Source organism: Medicago truncatula, chromosome 6, assembly GCF_003473485.1.
Source record: "Medicago truncatula cultivar Jemalong A17 chromosome 6, MtrunA17r5.0-ANR, whole genome shotgun sequence".
Lineage (NCBI taxonomy): Eukaryota > Viridiplantae > Streptophyta > Magnoliopsida > Fabales > Fabaceae > Medicago > Medicago truncatula.
In genome coordinates, this window is record NC_053047.1 from 40,161,531 (window position 1) to 40,177,590 (window position 16,060).

General features: G+C 31.9%; 1 protein-coding gene across 1 annotated transcript; it reads left to right on the forward strand.

Annotated features, from left to right (window-relative positions):
* The first annotated feature begins 9,978 nt into the window (after positions 1 to 9,978).
* LOC25496924 (heat stress transcription factor C-1) lies at positions 9,979 to 11,812 on the forward strand. The gene is made up of 2 exons (XM_013597640.3): positions 9,979 to 10,355; positions 10,700 to 11,812. Exons 1-2 carry the CDS (start codon positions 10,146 to 10,148, stop codon positions 11,525 to 11,527), a joined length of 1,038 nt encoding a protein of 345 aa, XP_013453094.1. The 5' UTR covers positions 9,979 to 10,145; the 3' UTR covers positions 11,528 to 11,812.
* Positions 11,813 to 16,060: the final 4,248 nt, after the last annotated feature.

A 16,060-nucleotide genomic window follows, 5' to 3' on the forward strand; every position in this document is an offset into this window, starting at 1 on the left:
CATCATTTTTGTTGTGTCTCCAAATAAAAGCATCGTAAATAGATGTATTGAAATTAGTGTGAAAATTGTTTATGTTGTCAGCGACAGATTGAGGGAGAGTAGTGTAAAAAGCTTGAGTGTGTTGGCCATTGAAAGTTATCACATCTTTGACGGTGAGATGAATGTCAATAATAGGAACCAAAGAGCCAAGTAACCCTTGAGAGCACCAATTGCTGAACAAAAAGGAGGATGAACCCGAGCCGGCGCGCCAAGAATACCCATTTTTGAGAATGTCTTTGGCACGAATGATAGATGCCCAAGAGGGAGAGCTGCTGCTGGTTGCATTCGCATGAAGGATGTTAGACCCTACTGAATATTTAGTATAGAGAAGGTTCACCCATAATTTATTTGGGGACTAGACCATGTCCCAAACTAACTTTCCAAGAAGACATGTATTTTCATTTCGGGCTGTTCTAATACCCAAGCCACCAGAACGCTTAGGGCTAGTAATTTTCTTCCAACTTACCAACTGAACACCCTTGTTACTAGAACCATGCCAAATGAAATTACGGGTTGTTTGATCAATAGAATCACAAATGTTCTGCGGGAGCCAGTTAATCTGCATGTAGTAGGGGATGGTGGATAGGACAAATGTAGCTAGAGCCAATCTACCTGTTCTGTTGAGAAGACGGTTCTTCCAAGATGCCAACTTAGTTTGCATTTTCTCAATGATGAAGTTGAAATCACTTCTCCTGGAACAACCTTTAAGCATGGGGAAGTCTAAGTACTTTCCAAGAGAGGTTGTGCTGTGAATGCCAAAAATAGAGGTGAGGTTGTTTATTTTCTCTGGAGGTGTCCCTGAAGAATAAAAAGCTCTAGAATTTGAGATATTAATCTTCAACCCTGAGGCCCTGCTGAATCTATCAAATAAGTCAGTGATGAAACGAAATTGAGATTTTTTTGCCTTAGTGAAAAGAATAACATCATCTGCAAAAAGAAGATGGGATATCTTTGGTCCTCCATTGGTGATGTGAATAGGATCCCAATTTCCTTGAGTCGCGGCATTATTAATAGCAATAGAGAGCTTTTCCATGCATAAAATGAAGATGTAAGGAGAGAGCGAATCACCTTGTCTGAGATCATGGGAAGGCTTAAAGGAGGGCATTTTATTACCGTTCCATAAAATAGAGAATGTGGATGATGTGACACAATGCATGATAAGCTTGATGGTGATGTCCGGAAATCCAAACTCAAGGAGGCAAGAATTAAGAAAATCCCATCTGACATTATCAAAAGCTTTCTCCAGGTCAAGTTTGAAAGCTACATATCCCTTCTTCTTTTTAGATCTTCTCATAAAGTGAACTATTTCCTACAAAACAATTGAGTTGTCATAAGTTCCCCTATTAGGCAGAAAACTGCTTTGGTAAGGGCCAATAAGATTATTAAGAATAGGTCTGAGACGATGCACCAGAACTTTACCACAAATGTTTTATCTAAGATCAATATGTATATTCTTTGCATGTTACACAAAAAAGTGATGCTCAAAATGATGTCCCTATTTAAAAGATCTTCGATGTAAGCAAATTTATTGCATCTGCTACCGGCTCAAGTAATGAAACACTAAACCTAAAGATGAGTTTATTGTAGTTACATCTAAACCTAAGTTGAGGAAACAAATTAAATATTTTTCAAAAGCAACACAATACAACTCTGAAATAAAAAAAATTATCTTAAAATTTGGTTTGCATGGTTTTACTTTTGTCTCCATATTTTTGTTCTTTTGTTTCCATTTTCAGTTTTCTATTTCATTTTTGCTATTTTCTCTTTTTTTTATTAATATAAAAATAAAATTTTACTTTAGTTGGTTAGAAAAAAAATAGTAGCATATGTTAATACCACCATTCTTTAATCATATTCCAAATGGAATAATTAAGTGAGTATCTATGAGATAAAGGGGATAGCATATTCCTTAACTATAGTGATATAATCAACTTCAACCATAACCTTTGAAGCATGCATGTCTTGGAGTAAATGAAACTTCAAATTAATTACCTAATCTAACTAAAGGCATGCATAATAATTCAATTACTAGTTTCTAATAGTTTTAACCCGAGATTAATATAAATCGTTTGACTTTTCACTTGGTTGAAGAGACAGGAGAAGATATTGAAAGTTGAAGTAAAAAGCACAATAATATGCTATATTAACTAAGTCGACCTAAATAGATTATTTTATCTTAATGGAGGCATGAATGAATGGTTGTAATATGGCCAAGTACATTCGTTACTTGGAGTTCATAAAGTATTAATTAAAATCCACACATCTTGGCACTTTGGAACGAGAAATAAGAAAGGTAGATTAATATATTCATAGAATAACCTAAATTATAAAAAATCAAATTATGGGGACACCTTGGAACAAGAAATAAGAAAGGTATATTAATATATTCAAAGAATAACCTAACTTAAAAAATCAAATTATAGGGACACCTTTTCTTCTTTGGGCAAAATAATGGATCTCACTTTGCCTAAACGGGGAGGAGGCAATCATACAAATTATTTATAATATAGTATTACGGATCTCTAGCATTCTATATATGGATAAGTGGCTAAATAAAATACAGCTTGATATATGCATACATATAAAAAAATTATGATCTCATCGTTCCAATAAACTATGAAATGTTCATACACACATGCTAGCATTCTTGATCAATGATGCTAGTAGGCCTAAAATTAAATAAATAACAAAAATGAAATATTTCCAATGAAAATTTCAAAGGCTTAAAGAATGATAGAGTGAATGTTAAGACACTCATACTTGGGATCCTTTGCCTTACTTTTATTTTGGTTGTACAAACTAGAATATTCTTCTTTTACATATGACATATTAGTAGGAACAAAAAAATTACTTATTGGAAGTGGAGCCTTAAATATTGTACATGATATATAGTAAGGTTGATGGTGGCCAGAATAAGAGAGAATGATAATCCAACATTTGTTGAGTTGCCATGAAATTAGTCATCAAAATTTGTTGAGTACTTTCTTAATTTAATCTAGCATTTGTTGAATCACCAAAATTTTACTTTCTTATTTTAATCCAACAATTGTTGAGTCACCATAAAGCGCGAAGCCTTGGGTTGTGATAGGGTAACTTTAATTAGCTATCCCTTAAGTGAGGTGCCACGTGTCGATCATTGTGGGTGCCACGTCAGCAAAGATTAAGTCAAAAGTGGTCTTGGGGGCCAAAACCGTCAAAGATCCAATACATAGGATTTTAATTAGTTAGGGGGTCAAAATCGCAACTTTTGAAAAGATAGAGACCACTTGTGTCATAAATGTATTTCGCCTTATTTTAAAACTTTTGATCTCTTAAGAAAACTATAGAGATGTTTATTAACAATAAAAACTATCAAAACAACACTCAATATATAATTTATCTTCTTTCTTTATATTTAGTCCCCTCGTCCAAAGATGGCAACCTTCATCGTTGGTCACCATGAAATGAGGCTAATATAGAATATCTTGTGTCTTTGTCAATGTATCACGCTTGATCAACTGAATATGAAGCGCCACACAACCCTTCAACAAGGAAAAATTTAGACACCGTAGATCATGTGGTTTGGTCATTACTTATAGTTTTGCATATAAATATACTCGGATTATACAATGCATTGAAGACACAATAAAATTCAAGTTATTAACACAATTTTATTTCTTTCGCTTTATACATTTATCTTTATTTTCCATGCATTTCCTAGATTATCATTAATAGGGCAAAAGGGCAACATGGTGCACTAAAGTTCCCGCATACGTAGGGTCTGGGAAAGGGACCACTATTTGGTATATTGTACACAGTCTTACCCTGTTTTTTACATAAGAGGTTGTTTCCAAAACTTGAATCTGTGACCTTTCAGTCACATGACAACAACTTTACTCGTTCCACCAAGGTTACCCTCAACACAAGTACCTGACACGGCAAGGACATCGACACCGATAATAAATTAAGAAAATGACATAATTCTATGTAAATACATGTGTTGACGTCAGACACACCAAACACGTCTTCGATCAGGAGAAGAGATTGAAAGTTGAAGTAAAAGAACAATAATAAGCTATATTAACTAAGTAGACCTAAATATATTATTTTATCTTAATGGAGGCATGAATGAATGGTTGTAATATGGCAAAATTTTAAGTACAATCATTTGTGCCTTTAAGGCAAAGTGAGATCCATTATTTGCCCAAAGAACTCATAGTTGAGGGATAAAGTTCTTTCATCGGCGTAATTGCTTGAAGAAATGGAGCCATATATGGTTGAGGAATATCAATTGATACCTCGACTAAATCTCTAGTTCAACAATATTATTATTCCATGTATGTATATTTTGGCCTCTCATAAAACTAGGTCAAGCTCCGCCACAACTTATCAAACTTTATATATATCATGTCTCTTTCCTATCATGATAATCTAACAAACTTGAGCATTCACTTATGATAGTAAGCATACAATGAGTGAGAACAAATCATGTGCATCGACATTTTTCTGTTGTGAGATCTCACTCATTCATCTTTTTTTCTACATGTGGTCAAAGACATTTGTACACAACTTGATGATTCAGATTTATACCGGACAATCTCCTGTGAAAATATCATAGGAGAGAATCCTCATCTACCATGAATATGTGTGGATTGACTTATTTGAGTTTATCTACAAACTTAAGTTTTGTGAGACTGTGTAATTATTTTTTTTATAAAAAATAACTTATGATATTGTTCAAAAGTTATTTTCAACTTATGTTCATAAGTTCTTCAAAATAGCTTATACGAAAATAATTTTACTTATCTTCTTTTTTCCACAAACTTTATTTTAGCTTTTACATAAAAAAAGTTTATACATACATGCTTATATAAGATTTTTTTTGGATTACCATGATATTGGTATGAAGTTTCCACAACCGCTTAACAATGACTAATCTCGTCGAGAAACTTATGGGGCACACAAGTTGGGTTCTTTCCTCCCAACCGGATTTTTCCATACACATGAACCAGAAATCAAATGTCTAACCACATGGTTAAGGAGTTCAAGTCCCTTACCACTTGGATCAACCCGTTGTTGATTAAACATTTGTTCTATTAGCTCTAATTTAATTGAACCAAGTGATTAATGAACTGTTAGGAGTCTCACATCGAGTAGATCAAACTGCTTGATGTGATACTTAAGTCATGAAGTTCTCCCACCTATTGGACTAGTCTTTTGAGTTGGGCTCTCCTCATGGACGTAAGTCCTAACATAAACTCCATCAAAAGATAAATTATTTAAAAGAATCTAAATTTTATTTTTGAATAAAACGATTCTCGACCAAATTTTACTTGTCTCCCAACCGAGTTTCAAATTTTCATAGGATTTTTTCCTTGAGAACGGGAGGGTAAAAAAAAAAAACAGTCTTCCTCTTTTTTTTACGGAAAAAAACAGACAGACTTCTTCTTAATAATCGATAATTTTAAAAAGAGAAATGATATTTGTACAACCATTTTCTGACAACTTTTATACAACTTTCTCTCTCATACTCACATTATATTCTTACTCTCTCTCTTCCTTTTTCTCTCTCTATTGTTTTTGATCAATGAAAAGAGAGAAAAAGAATGTTGTCAAATAGGTTGTACCAAATGGTTGTTCATATATCATTGCTCTTTTAAAAAATTAAGAGTAATGAGACTTATATGAATATGCTCCCCAATGATGAAGCATCACTTGAAAAGTGGCAGATAAATAGTATATTGATTATAAGAATGGAAGGGTGATACAAATGGGCCAGTAAGGTTGAGACAGAGGAGTTATACTTTATGCCCCACCCACGAGTACTCTTCTTGGCTCAAAAGTAAATCCAATAGCCAATCACAATTCTTAAATTAACGAATCTAAAGTCACTGTTATTATTTTGGGACACAACCCCCACTTCCTCTCTGCATGTAGGTCTCACATTCTATGCTTCACGCGCACATATCTAACACTTTTTTTTAATTATTGTTTAAAATTCACATTATCTTTTAAACCAATGCATGCAGCTCATTTTTTAAGTATTTAAATGAGTCTCACGTCAACACTTCATTTGTTTATATTTTTTAATAGTCATATCTAATGAGTATTAGTATCTCTATTTTATAATCTATCAATAATTCTATATCATTAATTTTTCAATTTTTTAATATTATAGATATGTGGGGTTCATATGAAAATTGAAGTCTTCATTAAGACTTTCAACTCATTTGGTATCCACAGATTTTTCTCTCCAATGATGGTGCATATTTGACATCAAGTCTTATGAAAATAAGTACTATCATTGAGGATGTTCTAAGAAGTTGATTCATTGTTGTTGTTAATGTAAGATGGCCTTTTTTAGTATATAATTTGTAATGAAAGTTATTTTTTGCATCCATTACTCATTATATACCAAGAGAGATATATAAATAGAGAGCTCTGACCCCGGGCACGTGGAATCTCGTGTGAATCAGCAAGTACCACCTCGCAAGGCTAAATATTTCTGGGTGACCGATAGTGAAGTAGTACTGTGACGGAAAGGTGAAAAGAACCCCCATCTGATATGATAGATGTGATAACTAAGTGTGATAGAAACAGAAAAAAATAAAGGAAAATGAGAAGTTGAATTAGTGTATAAAAATTTAGAGTGTACAAATTATAGATGTTGAATATGTAAATATTGGTGTAAGTGTTCTCTAAACTTTAATTATAATAGGAACCTAACTCACATTTGTAAAGATAAAAAAAAAAAAACTTATGCTCTTATTCTAAATTAAGAGATAAATTCTTCTTGATAGTATAAGATCCATCTAAGGGATAGATCTTTCAACTTATATAGTTTTCATATGCATTAGTCAGATCAAATTTCTTACAAAGTGAATCATTCTATATCAATTATATAGATCTCATACAAATTTTATAAAAATTATATCGGAATTGAGTAGTAAATATTTCTTGAACTTCACGATAGAACAATGCACAACATAAATTATCCAAAACACTCAATGACCATAAAAAGAAGCTTAAAATTTTTATTTATTTTTTAATTCTTGTCACTAATTAACGTGCTTAGGAAATTATTCTTAGAAAGAACAAAATTTTAGTTGACACAAATGTCAGAAGATAATATTATCATGTGCCAAATGTATATACTAAAAAAAATCTAAGCCTTGAATTATTGTTTTATATATTGGCATTCAGTACCTATCACTTGTCAGACGATATATAGGGAAACTCTCCCAATGCATTACTTTGTCTGTTTGTTCATCACACTACAATGGTGGTTCTGCTTGCCCATGATGAAGGCTCTGTTTGGTTAACCCCAAAAAAGAGCTTTTAGCTTTTAGCTTATAGCTTATAAGCTCGTTTGACAAAAAAAGTTCTGTTTGGTAACACTTTTTCACCATGAGCTTATAGCTTATTTCACGAGCTTATAAGCTATTTTTCAGAAGCTATTCCAAGTAGCGTTTGAGCTTATAGCTTATAGCTTCTCACTTTTTCTTCCAATTTTACCCTTATTATTTCATTTAAATTGTATTTTTATCTATTATAATTTTTATAATAAGCTACGTAATAAAGACTACTATCCCTTTATTCCAATTTTTGTATATATATCAGCTGACCTTTTTTTTTTTTTTGAAAAATATATACCTTCATTTTTTTTTACGAAACAAAATACTATTATTCTATTAGTGTTACTTTTTTTTTTTTGAGGTAAGTGTTATTTTTTTTTTATTCTCTGTTATTAGTATTACTCTATTAGTGCTACCTTTTTTTTGTTTTTAAGGTAAATGTTATTTTTTTTATAAAGTGGAAACACTTAAATGATAATAAATATAAGATAAAATTTTAGTGAATAAAATTTAATTTAATTTATAATACATAGGATATATTAAATTAATAAATTTAAAGTATTTTTTTAAAGAAAAATTAGTTTACAAAATTACAAATACTTAAATTAATGATATAATTTTTATTATGAATTAAGAATACCCTTTATGTCATTTTACATTTATCAGCTAGTTGAACCGCTATTTTTACCAAACACTTCAGTTAGCTTATCAGCTAAAAGCTATCAGCTAGCTTATCAGCTATAAGCTATCAGCTAGCTTATCAGCTAAAAGCTATCAGCTAGCTTATCAGCTATCCGCTATTTTTACCAAACAGAGCCGAACTTCCTTTTGCTTTTTTTTTTATTACAATTTGACCGCAATGATAATGCCACACAATTAATCAAAATTATATAGATTTAAGAATTTAGTTGAGTGATACATGTTTCTTAAACTTTATTTACCCTTGGAATGCATTTAGGTTTAGGTTAACTTGTGAACAATCTATCTACTTGATAGAGTGTTTAAAAGAAGGAAAAAACTTATGACTTTTTCTGTTGACTTAGACAACTTATGACTTGTTCATAGATTGTTGATTTGATAAACTCTCAATATTAACTTCATGAAAGGGAGGTTTTTGTAAGTCAACATCAAAATTACTATTTTTAAGGGTATTTGGGAAACTTTATTTTAAAAATACAAGTCAAATATATGTAAAATCATATACATGATTTTCCATGTAAAAGTTACTATTTATTGATTGCTTAAAGAATGTCCCAATGACACTTGTTAACAATATTATTCATAATTTATAAAAATGATTGTTTTGTTGGCCAAAATAAAGTATATGTGTGAGCCGTTTTGGTTTTGGGTAGTCATGAGCCCATGACCATCTCCTGCCTGTGGAATCCTTAAAGAATGTCTAGGACACTCATATTAGCATTTCCTTATAATTAAATATATGTAGAAAAATCTATTTAATTATACTAATAAGTATATAGAGTTCTTGTAAAAAAATAGTATATAGAGTTAGGTAATAAAACATGTATAGTCTAAGAAAAATTCTTCGTAACATTTTGTATGATGTAGCTCTTGGAGAAAATGTTAGATTTAACGGAAGTAATTTTCTCTCCACAATTGTTTGACTCAAGTTTTTCAACCATATATAGATTAACTCATCATAGCTCAATCTACTTTTGATGGATATGAAAATTTCCATTTTGAGGAACTAAAAACATATTTCATATTTTTTGGATAGATGAGTTTTTACATATAGATGACACCTTAAAAAAAAAGAAGGTTTAAGTGCATTTTTCCCTCTATAGTTTGCCAATTATACGATTTTGCATCCCATAGTTTTAAACGAGCAATTTTGCCTCCTATAGTTTTTCCCCTTTCTGATTTTATGGTTCCCATGACATTTAGTGCTGATTTTTTTTCAATTAATATGTGCCACGTGTGTAATTTCATTTTTTAAAAAATTAAAAAAAATGATATTTTTCAGATTTTGAGAGAAGGGGGCACGTGATTTTTCAGATTTTAAGAAGAAATATCACGTGACTCCTTCTCTCAAAATCTGAAAAATACCATTTTTTTTATTTTAAAAAAAATGAAATTACACACGTGACACACATTAATTAATAATAAACAGACATATCAGCACTAAATATCATGGGAACCATAAAATCAGAAAGGGAGAAAATTATAGGGGGCAAAATCGCTCGTTTAAAACTATGGGATGCAAAATCGCACAATTGGCAAACTATAGGGAGGAAAAGTGCAATTAAACCAAAAAAGAATTTAGTTTTCATATTTTTCAAGCTAGCTCATTGGCAACTCATGACCTAAACCACTCTGTCGTTTAGTCCCTTTTGTCCTTAACTCGAGAGGCCCTAGGACCATACCCACCTCACCAATCTACCAACCTTCCCACGCGCCAACCAAGCGCGTCAACAATCTTCAAAAATATCTAAAACACGTTTCTAGTGACGTGTACAAAGCGTTGCCACGTAGACCCCACCCCTTAATCCACAAACAGTATAAAATTTCCACTATACACCCCTCAATACTCGACACGTACCTCCTCATGTCACTGTACATATGTCTTCTTTATATATTGAGTGCTCCTCTCCTTCCAAAAAAAGAAAAACCCTCTCCCATCTCTCTCTAACCCTATCTCTCTCTCTCTACACTCATTCAATAAAATATAACCCTAACTCTATCTTTATATACTTGTAAAAATAAAAATAAAAAATCTCTTTGTGTGTGTATGAGTGGTTGTTCTTGTGTTCTTAAATGGGAATGGAGCAAAACAACGTGATTGCACCGTTCATTATGAAGACATACCACATGGTTAATGAACCAAACACAGATAACCTTATCAAGTGGGGCCCATCTAACAATAGTTTCATTGTTCTTGATCCCTTAGAATTTTCTCACTCTCTTCTTCCTCTTTTCTTCAAACACAACAATTTCTCTAGCTTTGTTCGTCAACTCAACACTTATGTAAGTAACCTAATCCAATTATCAATTTTTTAGTTTTTATTTCATTTAAAAAATTAAAACAAACCCACCTCACAAACTCACTTTTTTATTAGTTGGTATTTTTATTTCTTAATAATTCGATCAAATGAAGACCTAATTTAGTCCGTCACAATTTATCGGATTTAGTATGTACAAGAAATATATTCTAATTAGTCTTAGATATTTTAATGACTAATTTAGTAATATATTTGTCTGAATTGGGTAGCAAGAAAATTGCGATGATTAAGTCGAGTTTTTAGTCTTTAATCAAATTCAAATTTTGATTGTTATAAAATTTTTGTGTTTTGTGTTTTGTTTTTGTTTAGGGTTTCAGAAAAGTGGATCCGGATAGATGGGAATTTGCGAATGAGTGGTTTCTAAGAGGACAAAAACACTTGTTGAAGAACATAGTTAGGAAGAAACATGTTGGTGGTATTGGAAATGGAAGGAATAATAATTGTTATAACAATAATAATTATTTTAATGAGGTGAAGTTTGAAGATTTAGAAGAAGATGAAGCTATGGTGACGGAAATAATGAAGTTGAAAGAAGAACAAAGAAATTTAGAAGAAGAGCTTCAAGGAATGAACAAAAGATTAGAAACAACTGAGAAAAGACCACAACAAATGATGGCGTTTTTATGTAATGTCGTTGAAGATCCTCAAATTTTGTCTAGAATACTCAATGAAAGGGAGAGTAAAAAATTTGTTGATAAGAAGAAACGACGGTTGATATCTCCGGTGGTTACGGCGGCGGTGACAACGTCGACTTCCTCGGAGTCGTCGGGCATGGCGATGGCGAATTCGGTGAAGATGGAGTTTGAGGAAGATGAGGTAACGGTTGGTAATAACATGATGTCATCGTCAACGGAGGTTGGTTTTGAAATTGATTATTTGCACCGTGTGCCACCGCGGGAGGTGGCTCCGGTGGGTGGTTGGTTGGGGCAGACGGAGTTTGGACAAATGGTTTATGGGCGTGATTGTGGAGTTTCACGGATGCCGGAGCTGTCTCCGGTGCCGGCGCCGATGACGTGGGGTGAGAATAGAAGTGATAGTAGTAGTAAAAAAGGGGGTGAGGGAAATTTCAATGAAATGGCGGCGGAGAATAGTAAGTTGCCACCTTATCCTTTTTCGTTGTTAGAAGGTGGCTTTTAGCTTTTAATTTGAATTTTCTTTCATAAAATTTTATCTTGGATTCTATCTTTTTTCTATAAAAAGTCATATTTTTCTCTTTTTAGATTTCTTTGTAATATCTCTATATATATAGTTTTTTAATTTGTGTGTAAAGAGATAAAACAAAAAGTCAAAAGGAGATAGAAAATAGAAACCATTAGATATTTTTTTAGAGGAAAAACCATTAGATATTTTGTAGTGTTGAATCTTTATTTTATGCTTATTGTTTCATGAAATAAAGTTTAATTAAGTTGGATTTTGGATTCATCAAGGTAAATATCGATTGATAATGAGACTGAAACTCTAGTCCTTACATTGATATCTTCATAATCTATATATTGTTGATATAATGATTTTAAGACAATTTTTTCTTCAAAAATGATTTTTTTCGATGATATGTATAACGAAGCTATACTAAATGTTTTTTATTAAATTAAATTATTATTAATTAAAATGATTAATGATTATTTTATAACTGTCTTTGAGAATGTTTAAATTTTATGTCTTGAATTTATACATTGTTTTTACAACTAAATATGAGCAATAACTTTTTTTGAAATAAAAAAAGTTACTACTTGAATTTGGTTGTAAAATCTTAGTAGTAACTTAATTTGGTATTTGTCTTATTCCAAACAAATTTGATATTCGTCTAAAATATTTTTTTGGTATGACACTACTTATTGTGTGATTTTTTTTTTACTTACTATTAACTTAGTAAAATCACATATTCAAATAAACACACAACAAAATATACAAGTGACTTGGGATAGAACCAAAGTAGTATATATATGTGTTGATGGGATTTAAACACACATCTCACACACTCATTGAGCCTCCATGTCAACTATAATCATTGTAGGCCATTCTTCTTTGTACCTAGGTTTACTATGTCCTACCTCATGTGCCTACCTTCCACTTTGCCACCCTAAATTGTTAAGCTTGTTTAAGCCGTTAGCCCATGCTCTTCTTGCCTATGGTTATCTACCTTTACATCTCACACATGCCATGCTTTACAGCCAACAGCGCTGTACACAACAGCAACAACAAAATTATAAAATTATGGCTTATGTGTAAAAAAATTAATTTAAGAAGTTAAAATAGAATATATTACTGAAAGCCTGAAAAAATAAGCATAAAAAGTGTCAAAAAAAATCAACTGAAAGAGTATCAAATTACATCGGAATAACAAGGTAGCAAAACAAAAAATGGGGCCAAGTGCCAAGACTCCCCGATACAAATAAATTCTCAAACAAGGTAAGTGATTCAACCTCCAAAAATGATAAAAGTAAACAAAGCTAGGGCAATTGGCTTTGAGCCACTTGAATGATTGAAGTTTACCTTTGTCGAGTAATTGATCAAGTGATGCCTCCTTTTGGTGAAAGACCCGAGCGTTTCTTTCAATCCAAATCACTCACACACAAGATAGCCATATGAGGTTAAAAGCTGAGCGGATATTTTTAGAAAATCCACCTAAAATGCTAAATTGATTTAAATGATCTGACACATATTCTGGATACACTATGTAGAAATGAAGCCGATTAAAAATACAGTACCAAAGTTTCCCAAAAAAATCACTTAGGTATAAGTGTTATGTGTCCTCCATTATGCCACAACCACATGTGCAAAGCACTATAATGAATGACAAGAAAACAGGTAGCAAACTATACAGCAGTACTAACCACAACACAAATAAGAAAATACATACCATACATTTTCTATTAAGTTAAGAGAGTACATGTAGACCCAACGGGGTAAAGATCCTCTCGATTTATAACTTTTTCCATTTGTTGCAATTTGGAGAGAGATATATATATAAAAAATAAGTGATGGATTTTGGGTTAGGATCCTCTCCATTTATATGTTTCTCCATTTCTTCAATTTGGAGAGATAAAGACACATAAAATTTTGAAAAAAGTAAAATATAATTAATGATGGTGGAACCCACCATCTATTTTTTGTGTCTATCTCTCTCCAACCTGCAAAACTCTATTTATTTTGCCAAATGGAGAGGATCTTCACCCATGGATTTTATCACTAAGTGAATTCCACCATCATTATTTTTTGTGTCTATCTCTTTTCAAATTGCAAGAAATTGAAAAAGATATAAATGGAGAAGATTTTAACCCCAACCCAACAAGTTGGATTTGCAACAACAAAACTAACATTAATCAAATAAACGAAAATGTTTTGTTTTTTTCATACACATTTCGACAATACACATGCACTTTTGACTCTTTTACTATTATCCTTAATGAATAGAGAAGGACTAACGTGTCTATATACATATCTATATGTATCTCTATCGTGTTTAATTGAATAAATAAAGAGATATCAAATTTGAAATACACATCAAATATTTTTGGTTAATAAGATTAAAGAAAAACTTTTTTTTTTTTTATATAGTTTCAAAATTTTCCTATTATCCTCTAAAAAAAAATTGTTCCTATTGTAGTGGAATAATTCCTATTATAATGAGATTTAATATTTTAAATGATATTATAAAAATGATAAAATAGTAAATAAAATAGTTTAAATGAAAGACAAGATTTGATAATTCCTATTATCCTCTCTTTTTTTTTTTTCTTCTTCTAATAATAGAATTGCATTAATTATCCAAATAAGTGGAAGTCATACCAAGAGAATCATTACACATGAGAATATTTAATAAAGGAAAAGAAAATTATATCATAACTAATAAGTTGGAAGAAGTAGAATGAGCTCGATGTGAAAGAAGGTTTGCACATTTATTCGAGCCGTGACCAATATGATGTAACTCAATATTTATATCAGGATTTTGGAGAATGTATGTATGCAAGTACATAATGCGGATGAGGAATATTGGTGTAGCCACTATGAATCATATTCACTGACATTTTAGAATGAGATTTAATTAACACATGTTGTAGGTGTTGGGATTGAAGAAGTTGAAGGCCGAAAAGAATTGCCACTGTTAAGTTGCAAGGGTATTTGAAGATGAAACTTTACGTATAAACCAATACACAAATTTACCATGTTGATCACGAATCAACCCACCACAAGGTGAGCTTCCAATGCTGGTAAAGTATAATCCATCGACATTGAGTTTGAGGCGTCCAGGTGAAGGATAAACTCAACTATGCTTTCCATATGTAGTGTTTATACCTCTAAATGCCTTGGTGCAATTCAGCTGCAATGTCATGAACATGGATGTTTATCATTCCATAGCTTCTCTTCCATATCATATAGATGAGAAAATATGAGAGAAGAGTACAAATTAAGTGAAGAGGAAAGACACAAATTCGCATGTACATTACTTACACTCTAATATAAGTGACCCAAGAAAGGGTAGTTGTCCAACTAGTGTTTAAAATTAAATTGATCAATCCATTTTATTTATTTTTTGACAATATTCAAACATGTAAAATAATCTATATAAGTCATTATTTTGACCAAAACCTTTATCATGTGTCTGTGTTACAATATTAGTACTTGCTCAAAGCAATTGCCGGAATGATGAATATATTGTTTGAGTTAGTTATTTTGGGTCTCTTATCAGTTTTAATTTCTCCATGTTAAAGAACCTTGTAGGAGTCATAGGGTATAATAGGAGTGTATACCAGGGAAGCGAGGCCAACAGAAAAAGTAGCTTGACACACTCCATCGTTGTCGACATGGTTTCAGCTACTAAGTGAGTTGGACAAGTACAAGCTTGTCTATAAAACTCAATAGTTTTGCCTAGACGAACATCTTGTCCGCAACACAAATGCACATTCCAATTCCAAACCGACAGTCACTTGTAAAAATCACAGCGGTCGCACTTGCCTTCCCTGGTACTGGTTTCTGCCAATTTTGTTGTCTGGCATTTGTTTATGTTATACGCGCTGTTTCCCAATCACGCCACAAAAAAATTCAGCTGCTACTAAAATCTGAACTGGTTTTACCAAATGTTCCGAGTCTAGCTCGTTCGTTCACTTCCAAATGCACTAGACTTGCTTGGCAAACAGATTGTGCTGCCAGAAAAATTGAAAGCATTTTAAAAAACAGTTCATAGAATCCCTCTGCCTCCATGACTGGGTGCTGAATTCTCTGTTTTGCCTCATGACAACAAAAAATGAACATAATTGAAACTAACAAAAAATGAAACTAAATTTGTTAACTAATAATGAACATAATTGACATGCTTGAAAAGAACAGTATATATTCCTGCTTTAGCTGTGTGATTGGAATATATTCATAGCTTAAGCAAGCCTAATTTATTGATTTGGATTTGGAATGAAATGAAAAAAGAAAGCAGAAAATTAAACAGTGGCATAGATATTGCTAGCAGAGTGTTATAATAGACTAAACATTCAATATAAAACAGTGGCATAAAGGCCATCCGGTAAAAACCAAAGATCATTCCTTTCATTGATATGGGAATCAGATTAGTTTCCAAAAGTAAAAAAACTAAACATTCAAAATAAAATTGATAAAGGAAGATCAAATGATTTCTTAATTTACTTGACGATAATTGTGATATGCACAATTGACAAGCCA

Bases quoted from the DNA above. Each gene is read 5' to 3' on its own strand.
- LOC25496924 (XM_013597640.3), top strand. From the start codon at position 10,146: ATGGGAATGGAGCAAAACAACGTGATTGCACCGTTCATTATGAAGACA. The intron at 10,356-10,699 runs GTAAGTAACCTA...GTTTTTGTTTAG, and splicing joins TTCGTCAACTCAACACTTAT to GGTTTCAGAAAAGTGGATCC.